The 10,601-nt window shown below is 39.9% G+C and overlaps 1 protein-coding gene across 1 annotated transcript; it reads right to left on the bottom strand.

Moving 5' to 3' along the window:
• Positions 1-886: 886 nt before the first annotated feature.
• On the bottom strand, positions 887-1,423 carry LOC145033432 (methionyl-tRNA synthetase). The gene has a single exon (XM_078982047.1). The coding sequence runs from the start codon at positions 1,210-1,212 to the stop codon at positions 1,009-1,011; it is 204 nt and encodes a 67-aa protein (XP_078838173.1). The 5' UTR covers positions 1,213-1,423; the 3' UTR covers positions 887-1,008.
• Positions 1,424-10,601: the final 9,178 nt, after the last annotated feature.

The raw sequence follows: 10,601 nt of genomic DNA on the forward strand, positions 1-10,601 counted from the left end.
TTGCATGTTCTATGATATCATAGAGTATACAATAGAAAACTAATCATTAAAGCAAACTATTTCCAAAAAGCGAACTGTTTTTCATATGCAAAAGGGATTCATCGATACAATTGTTCCAACATATGAATACATCTATCCAACATACACAAAAACAACAAATACATTAAATAATACATTGTTCGCTAGAAAGAAAACAAATCGTTGAATTAAGATAATGCTCAGTAATAACACATAGTGTTTTATTTTTAATATGATATGTTTTCTAAAACAAACTAATCGTTGAATTGAAATTAATCATTGTCCGTCCAAAAAAACTAATAGCCGAACCAAACTATTCGCCGCTTTGCGCGGACAAACGACTAGTGTGTGTGTGTGTGTGTGTGTGTGTATATATATATATATATATATATATATATATATACTAGTCGTTTGTCCGCGCAAAGCGGCGAATAGTTTGGTTCGGCTATTAATTTTTTTGGACGAACAATAATTAATTTCAATTCAACGATTAGTTTGTTTTAGAAAACATATCATATCATATTTTATATATATATATATATATATATATATATATATATATATATATATATATATATATATATATATAAAAGAGAAAATCACAAAAGATTAAAACTCTAGGGAACACTACTTGAATTAAGTAACTCACCCTAAATTTCATACAGAAGAGTATTATAAATTTCAATATTTTTATACAAAAGTTTGGTCAAAACCAATATTTTTCCTGAAACAGATGAAATGGAAAAAGATATTAATCTCCACATATATATATATATATATATATATATATATATATATATATATATATATATATATATATATATATATATATATATATATATATGCAGAACTTGAAAAATTTCAGGACTCAGAAAATACACGGGTCCATATAATTCACATAATCGACTGTAATTTTATACAAATTTAAACAATATACACAAAACAAGGGAAGAGCAAAAATTCATGATTTATGACAACGAAATGAAAACCCTAGTACTGAAGAATAAGGCGTCTGGAACAGAGAGTACAGTAGTATTTGCGTTTGGTCTTATAATAGAAAGGAAGGAAGCACAACCTCCACTGACTTTCTATGTCCATCGCCTTTATCAACCCACCGCAGTAGGGGCATGATCCCGGAGCCTGTTGTTGTCCGACGATCCTCTCGTCTTCATCGCATACAAACACCAAACACATGATCGCTTCCGATCTTCTTTGACTTCCTTTCAAATGATTTCGATTGTTTGAGATTTTGACGACGAAAACCTTCCCAGAAAGTGATGAATTTGACACAACCCTTCAAAGATTGTCGTGAAAACAATACTTATATGTGAAGAAGATATCCGATGAAGAGAGTGAGACGAAGGGACGAGAATGTTCTCGTAAGGGGACAGATGGTTGTGGGCGAATTTTCTATTAATAATCTAGAATGTTCGTGAAAATAGTATTGTATATTAGGCAAGTAAGGTTGTACGTTAGTTAGGCGGTGGCGGGTACGTATAAAAAATCTCAGATGTAATTTTCAACTGTACCTGGGGGCGGTGCAGCCAACGCTTAACCTGGTATGGAATTTTATTTTGTATTTCCTCGAAAAAGAATACCTACACATGTAACATGTGTAAATTGTATTATTATAGTACTATATGGTCTGGGAGTTGATCATTTAGGCTTAGGGGTGTATATGTCTACTAGGTAACACCGTCTTAGGGTTAGTAGGTGTAATATGGAGTGAAAGCTAGCAAGCATGTGTTTATATATTAAAATAAAAATAAAAAATATGAAGATAAATAATGTGGTACGGTAACTTTCCAAAGGCTACTAGTGTGGGAGTAAAGATGATCTGATGTAGGTATGATAATATTTTTCTAAGAGCGATCGGTATGGACACATAAGTAGGGGTGAACGTTTGGACCGGTGGACCGGACCGTTTTTTTGAACCCCGCACCGATTATAAGATTCCATCAAAACTGGTCCCTTTTTTTTTCCCGGTTCGGTCCGGTTTTGACTGGGTTTAGAACCGGTTGGATCTGATTTAAACAATAAAACAATAGTCGACTTTGTTGCTTTAAGACTTTGACGCCTTAGATGAGTTGACGGTCCCTTTCCCATAACTACGTAGCGTACCGATTACCAGGCTCAAAGAAAGATCGACTTCGATTATTGAAATCCTATTGTGGACGTCGGATGTAAAGAAAGATCGACTTCTCTCAAGTCTCAACCTCGCAACGATCTCAATGATCTCAACTTCGATCAAGACTTTGACACCTTACATGTTTTGTTCCTTCTCAGTTCTCTCAACGATCTCAACCTTCTCGGATTCTCCCTCTTTCAAGTTTCGATTCAAGTGAAAATCGATTTCTATGAAACTCAAGTGTCGATTCAGAAGTAATGGAATAAAAAATCCCGAATGCTAATTGGATTGGAAATGATGATGATGAAACTCAAGTAAGAGTTACGATTTTTGGTTGTTTTTTTGTTAATTTTTGTTGAACTAATAAAGAATGTTGTTATATTTAATTGAATTCTTGTCAAAAAAAATTTATGGTTATTATATGTAAACTAGGGTTATGATTTTTTGTTGATTATTGTTAATTGTTGTTGAATGTCCTAAAGTATGTTGTTATATTTAGGTTATTTGTTGTTTTTTTTTTTTTTTTTTTTTTTTTTTTTTTTTTTTTTTTTTGTATGTAAACTAGGGTTATGATTTTTGGTTGAATTTTGTTAATTTTTGTTGAAAGTTATAAAGTATGTTGTTATATTTTGGCTGATTAATTGTGAAAATATTTTTGTTGTGACTATATGTAAACTAGGTTACGAATGTTGATGAAGAGGAATTTATTAAGAATACACCACAAATTAATTTAGTTGATGATTCGGCAAAAGATGATCAATCAAATTTTAACAAGCGAAAAAGAACAAATGGGAAAACAAAAACAAGTCGCAAAAAAAAGTGGCAAAGAAACATCCTCTTGTTGGGACACATTTGATTACGTTATAATAGAAGAGGATGATGGTGTCAAAAGAAGATATGGAAAATGTCATTGGTGTGAAAGGCTACTAAAGGCGGATGTGGAAAGAAACGGGACTTCTAGTTTACTCAAACACGTAGGTAGGTGTCAAAAAACCCGGATAAGCTACAAGATCAAACTCAAGCAAATTGAATCTAAAGAAGGAGTCAAATGGGGAGACTAGTGTTAAAACATGGAAATACGACGACGCTAGGATCAAAAAAGCATTACTTAACCTTTTTGTGGTACGCGAACTACATTTCAAGTTCGTTGAAAACGAGGCTTTTATGGAATACACCAACGCACTTAATGCCAAGGTCGTCCTGCCATCTAGACATATGATATCCCAAAATGTTTCCAAGTTTTACATAGAATAAATAACCAAAATACTTCAATTTTTAAGTAACCCAAACACCGTTATACATTTGAGAATGGACACTTGGACATCTTCTTGTCAAATAACTATTTACATGGTGGTCACGACTCACTTCATAGATGAGAATTGGATAAACTTTAAGGAGATAGATAGCCATAAGGGAGATGATATGGGCCGAGAATTACTCGATTGTATTCGCGGATGGGGAATGAAAAATGTCATGACCATTACCTTGGACAACGCCACTACAACCGACAAGACAATTGACCTTTTGGTCAAAAAGTTGTCCAATCTTTACGATGGTGGAAAGCATTTCCAAGTTAGGTGTATGGCCCACATATTAAACCTTATTGTAAAGGATGGACTAAACTACCAAAACTATCATGTTGAGTGTATCCAAAAGGCGTCACGGTATATTAGATTGTCACCACAAAGAATAAACAAGTTAAAGAAGACAATGAAAGATTGTGGCTTACAAACGAATAAGTTTCTATGTGGTGACACCCCTACCCGATGGAACTTGACTTTTGAGTTATTGAAGTCCGCATACCAATTACGAGAGGCATTTATGGAATTTAGCGTAAGAGGTAATATTTATTTTTAAGTTATATTTCAGCTTTTTAACAACATATTTAAAATTTTGCAATCTGTGAAAATTTTTAAACAACCATAACTCATTCATTTTATGTCGGATCGACACACGGTTTTTATCAACGTTTATTTTACAGTTTGTAGATGAATTTAGATTATAATCTTGTTGATTTTGGTATTATATATTCAATGAGTTATGGTCTTTCAAAGTTGAGCTATCAAAGCTGAAAATTTTCAACTTTTTAGCAATATTTTTAAAATTTTGTAATCTGTGAAAAAATTTAAACAACCATAATTCATTCGTTTTAAGTTGGATTGATCTGTGGTTTATAGTTTGTATATGAATTTAGACTATATGTAACATCCCAGAATAACAAGAATAGAGTTGAAGGGCTAAAAGTGTAAATCTTGAAGGGCGACTCGGCGAGTCCATGGATGGACTCGGCGAGTAGAGTCGCGACTGTGGTCGTGTGTCAAGCGACCTACTCGGCGAGTCCAAAGATGGACTCGGCGAGTAGGTGCTGGGCGAAGAAAACCCTAAATCCGGGGAATGAGCCCTATATAAAGACCATTATGTTTCCTCCACAGCCTCCTTGATCCCCCTTGAGTCCCAGAAACCCTAATTTCGTGGAGGAACCCCATTGTTAAGCAAATTGGAGCTTGGAGAGGTGCTTGTTGAAGAAATATTGAAGGATAAGAGGCTTGGATCAAAGGGCTTTGCTTGGATTCGAGTTTCATTGTTGTTGGGGCATTCTTTGGAGGTAATACTTTCGTTCTTGGGCTGTGTTCTCCTAGATTCTCATTTTGGGGTTGTGTGGGAAGCTTAGTTGTGTGACATCTTGAGTTTGAAGGATGGATCTGAGGTTGCTACCTCAGATCTGGAGTGGAGAAGATCTTAAGAGCATTAAAGCCCATGTTCTTGTGTTGTCAATGGAGCTATCATGTCCCAAACCTTAGTTCTAAGGTGAATAAGGCCTAGATCTCTTTAGATTCACGTAAAGTTTGCCACTTTACGTGATGGATGGATTGTAGGAGGTTGGATCTATGTTTTGGATCAATTGCATGGCCTGGAGTACTTCTGAATTGATTCAGACCGGTGATACTCGGCGAGTCACATGGGTGGACTCGACGAGTTGCTTGAAGATGGCCTGGAACCCGGCGAGTTGGAAGAATAACTCGGCGAGTAGGTTGAAGATAGCCTTAGACTCAGCGAGTCTTGTCGAAAAGTCCCAATATTTCCTGGTTGAGTCGAGAATCGGTGAGTCAAGGGATGACTCGGTGAGTTGGGTGCGAGTGGACTCAGAGTTGTTGGACTCGGCGAGTCTTGGGGTGACTCGGCGAGTTGGGTCGCTGATGGAGAGAAGTTCTGAGCATAGGGACTCGGCGAGTCATCGGGTTGACTCGGCGACTAGGGTCAGTCAGGGGTTGACTTTGACTTTATCCAAGGTTGACCAGTTGTCTTCCAGGGGTATTTTGGTAATTAAGGGTATTTATTGAATTGAATGTTTTGGTGTTCAGTGGAAGAGTTCGTGTCAGAGTTGGAGCAGCGGGATCTTATCCTTTCAGCCGGCAGTTTCGAGGTGAGTTATCCTCACTATATCAATAGGGTCTAAGGCACCAAGGTCGGCCCTTATCGGATTGAGATCCGGATAGTTGTTATTATTTTGTTGTTGTGATATGCTTGCATCCTGAGAGTTAGGACGGTATATGTTAGAGAACTGATTGAGATCAGTATCCTGAGAGATAGGGAGATGCTATGCTAATGACTTGTTAGGTCGGTATCCTGCTTAGAGTATGTTATGCTATGTGATCTGCTAGATCGGCTTGTTTGAATGTGAACTGTTATATGATTAAATGTTTATGTGTACATGGTTGTTTAGAGTGGAGATGGGTTGAGGCAGTCCTGCTTTGTGCTGTAGGGATCTTCAGGATTTCTTGATGTGTTGCCTGATTTATGATGCCTGCTAGCCTAGGGTTTCCTTGTGAGAGATTTCTAGTGTTCCTCTAGTTGTGAGGATAGAGCGTTGTTATGTATATTTGTCTCTAGGGTGTTGTGGAAGTACTTCATACAAATATGGGTAGGTGTGGAAGGTAGTATGGGCCCGTACTACTGAAAGCACAGGACCCTTACGCGTATCGGGGAAACCATGACCTCTAGGGTTGGGTTGGGAGTTGGGTCCCGGGATAGTGGGAAGTTTCTGAGATTTCTGGTGGTTTATTTTCAGTATGGAGACTTCAGGACACGCTGGGAGTGGATCCGGGTCAGGATCAGGAGCAGGAGAAGGAGTTCCGGGGGGGTCTGTACAGCCCGAGGTTGTCAGTCAGATGAGTACGCACGAGTTGGATGCGAGGATTCGTGAGATCCTGCATGATGAGGTTGCTGTATTGTCTCGGCCTAAGCTGCCGAAGTTGTTTGGGTCGATCATGTGACATCCCCAAAATCACGGCCAGAAAAGACCGGTTTTGTTTATACTTTATTTCAAAATCAGAGTTATCTTTTAATAAATGGTTTGCGGAATTTGTCCCAAAACAATAATATGATAAAGATTTATCAAAAGCATTTCCATAGAAATGTATTCATTAAAAGACTCGGGATGTCATGTTCGTACAGATCAAAAGTATAAACAGTACAATATAAGCCTTACTACATTATTTCATATCTACAGGTCTATATCCGTAATCCCTCGTCCAAAACATCACACCTATGCTCATGCGCCACTACCTGTAATACATAAAACTGAGTGGGTCAGGCTTGGGAGCCTGGTGAGCACATAGGGTTTTCAACCCACAATAAATAAGTTTATTAATTTCATCAATCAACAATAACCCGATTACTCGTTCCCGTTATCCTCACTTTACGTCCCTAAACACCTATCATAAGGGACCTAGCCTAAGGATTATCATCGGGACGGACACTACTGCTAAGGGGATTCCTCAGCAATAAATGTCCTAATAGGCAACCATGTGGGGGATGGAGTACACCGGTGAACACATCGTTCACAACACCTACAGGTTGCGAACCTGCTAGTGTTCCACTGGACTGTCTAGAAGAGTCCGTGGTCGTCATCTATACTCCGCTAGATGACTGGATCAACAACAACAACATCGAGGCCTCTCATCATTTTATCACACATCACCTATTACATCTACCCATGTTTTACCCCAACATTTTCGTAGATATAAAATACATATACAGTTTAAATCATTGAAAACATGTATAACAACGTTCATCTAGCTTAGATAGCAAGTATTCAGATAATATGCACACATAACACGTAATTTATATAAAATACTTCATATCTATGTGTAAGTTGAAGGTAACTATGCACTCACCGGAAAAGGTGGTGATTCCGAACTCAGACAGCGCTTCGCTTCTTAAAAAGAATTTTTCTTCGACGAAACCTAGTATTATTACCACTAGAGTTTAGTTTATTATTCGTCGAGACTAATTAATAGTCTAGCTATTATTATTATTATATAAGCGTCAAAAAAATACTTATATAACCCATAATAATAGCCCAAGTATTTATTATAAGTTCCTAATAACGTTACTATAATTAAATAAAAGTTATATTAAAAATAGCGTAGGCGTAGCTCACTTACAGCGGGTTTTATAGAAAACCGGGCTTTGCTTGGAGCAGCGTTCCCGAGCTGAAAAGCTCTTCTTCTCAGAGCCTTCGAGCACTCCGGGGCTTCCGCCTCGTGCTAGGGAGGTTCCCTAGGCTTTTCGGGGGATTTCGGGGCTAGAGAGAGGTTCTAGAGAGAGAGAGAGAGAGAGTAAAGAGAAGAAAGAATGGGAAAGGTGTGAAGAAAATGAGGGTGGGAGAGGTGGTATTTATAGGGTGAAATGTGGCTGAACTTGGTGCCACATGTCACCATCTGGTGGCAAGCCTTGGGGAGAAAGCAATGGCCAAGATTGTGCCACATCACCCATTTTCGCACAGCACACTTCCGACTTCTAAAATCCGTAACTTTCACATACGACCTCCGTTTTTGACGTTCTTTATATCCACGCGTAGGTAATAATAAGATCTACAACTTTCATTTTGACACCGTCAGCTAATTCTCGACCGATCTTAAATTTAACAGTACAAGGAGATTATACTGTTAAACGTCTGCGTAAAATTAATAACTTCTACATACGGACTCTGTTTTTGTCTGTCTTTTTACCGTTGATTTCCTATTAATGAGATCTTCAACTCTCATTTATGTTGCGTAAGCCAAAAACTGCTCGAACTAAAATTCGAGTTTCAGGCCGTGCACTGCTAAGCCGAATCTTAGAAAAATCATAACTTCTTCATACGAAGTCAGATTTGGGCGTTCTTTTTATCGATGTTCTTAGTTTAACATATTCTACGACTTTTGTTTAGATTGCTAAGGCTAAAAAGTCTTCTATCGTAAATTCACTATTTACGTCTCCCGGTGTCGTGCCGGTTTTGTCGTAAAACTTCGGCGGGCCATAACTTCTTCTTTATAGCTCGGATTTCGGCATTCTTTATATGCACGGAAACCTTGGGACATATTCTACAACTTTATGTAGAGATATCGGGATTATCTCACACTTTAATTTTGACGCTCATTTTTATTCTTTATTAATTATACATTTATAATTAAATAATAAACACATAAACACACATAATTCACATAATACTCAAATATTTCATATTTATTACTTCAAAAAGAGTTACAATAGTTGACCTAGACTATTATATTGACAAAAATGCTTAGCCCTGAAAACCCGGGCGTTACAGATCAAGACCGCCATGGTGGAGTATTTTGATGAGCGCTATGCGGCTCTAGCGGAGACGGCTGCCGCGGCGGCTACAGCAGCTGTAGCAGCGGCAGGGGGAGGAGCCAGTAGAGGTTTTCAGTATCGGGACTTTGATAATACGAAGCCTCCCACCTTTGATGGAGTTCAGGATCCGATCGTTGCTATGAGATGGTTATCAGATGTGGAGGGATGTTTCTTCACGTGTTCATGCCCTGCTGATCAAAGGGTGAGGTGCGCTCTAAACCTGTTAAGGCTCGGGGCAAAGGATTGGTGAAGATTGACCACGGGGTCGTACTCGGATGCGCAGAGGGCTGCGATTTCATGGGATCAGTTCAGAGAGATGTTCAGCACTCGATATGTTCCGCAGGTCGAAAGGGAGAGGTTGGCTCAGGAGTTCTTGGAGCTGAAACAGGATTCAGAGTCGGTGACGGAAATCACCAGGATGTTTACTGAGAGGGCGATGTTTTGCCCTGAGTTCGCTTCGGAGCAGGCTCAGATGTCCCGATATCTGAGTATGCTAAAGAGAGACATTAGACAATTTGTGTCCGCGCAAAGATGCGGGACCTTGTTGGAGTTATAGGAGGCCGCCAGGCGGCGTGAGTTAGAGATTGAGTTGCAGATGCGTGAGCTGAGGCAAGCTCCGGTTTAGTCGCAGCCGGCGACGAAACGGTCTAAGACCGTTGATTCCAGAATGGGAGATCAGGGTAGACACGTCTGTGGAAAGTGTGGAAGGGGTCATGCCGGAGTTTGTCTGTCCGGTGGAGCATGCCGCAAGTGCGGAAAGGAGGGACACTATGCGAGGGATTGTCGGCAGTCAGTGCCGGTTCGGGATTTGAGGATATGTTATCATTGTCATCAGTTTGGACATTTGAGGGTCAACTGTCCACAGCTTGCTGCAGGACCGGTGCAGGCTCCAGCACCGGCTACGTTGAGGATCACAGGTGGAGGTCAGGGTGGAGCGGAGCCCCCAAGGGCTTAGGGTCGTGCTTATCGGTTTGCTATTGCGGGTATGTTTCTTTCCTGTGTCTTGATTATTTATGATTATTGTGGGATTATCGTCTATCTGCTAGTCTCATTGGATGGTTATGGGTTTGCATTTCGGGTTCTCGTGTGGTATCCATTGTTCCGTGAGGGTTGGGCGAGTTGTGTTCGAGGTTCCGTTTTGGTATCCTTTGTTCCTTGAAGGATCGATATGGTTAGGGATCAGTGCTTAGAACTATCGTTGATTATCTTTGTGAGGATTGGTGGCGGATGCGGCGTTGGTTTGGAGGCCGGATAGATTCTGCAGTCTGAGGAATGGATAGTTAAAGATTGGGTTCCTTTCAAGCGGGTTGTTCAGTATGGAAATATGTTTTTATGAAAGTTGTTAGTGATGGTAAGGGACTACGTGCGTGTAAGTATTGTTTTTCTCTGCATTGTTGTTTTGGGAGATCGGTGATGGCGACCGGTGGTTAATTGTCAGTGTCTTAAGTGGGGGAGAATTGGAAATTCTCCGGATGGTCGTTAGGCTTGAGAGGCTGCTTAGCTGCTTGGGGAATTCAACGGTATTTCTATCAGCCGAGAGTAGGCTCCTATGGGCGAGTAACAGGCATGCGGGGTGGAATACAGACCTAGGGCATTTGATTGTGGAAGGCCTGGGAGCAGGCCGGGATCGAGTATGTATGATGGAGATAGAGTTCGGAGCCCCTAGAGGGCTAGAACGACATGCATGGGAGGATTTCCTGAAGAGATAGCTTGGAATGATGAATGATTGTTGAGCGGTCCGGATAGACTGAAGGCCGGTAGGCGTACCAGTCAGGCCGAAGGCTCGGAGGACGGTCCAGTCAGATTGGCTGAAGGT

The sequence above is a fragment of the Lactuca saligna genome, chromosome 3 (assembly GCF_052625555.1).
Source record: "Lactuca saligna cultivar CGN05327 chromosome 3, ASM5262555v1, whole genome shotgun sequence".
Taxonomy (NCBI): Eukaryota; Viridiplantae; Streptophyta; class Magnoliopsida; order Asterales; family Asteraceae; genus Lactuca; species Lactuca saligna.

Coding starts and splice junctions, on each gene's coding strand:
- LOC145033432 (XM_078982047.1), bottom strand. CDS start 1,212: ATGTGTTTGGTGTTTGTATGCGATGAAGACGAGAGGATCGTCGGACAA.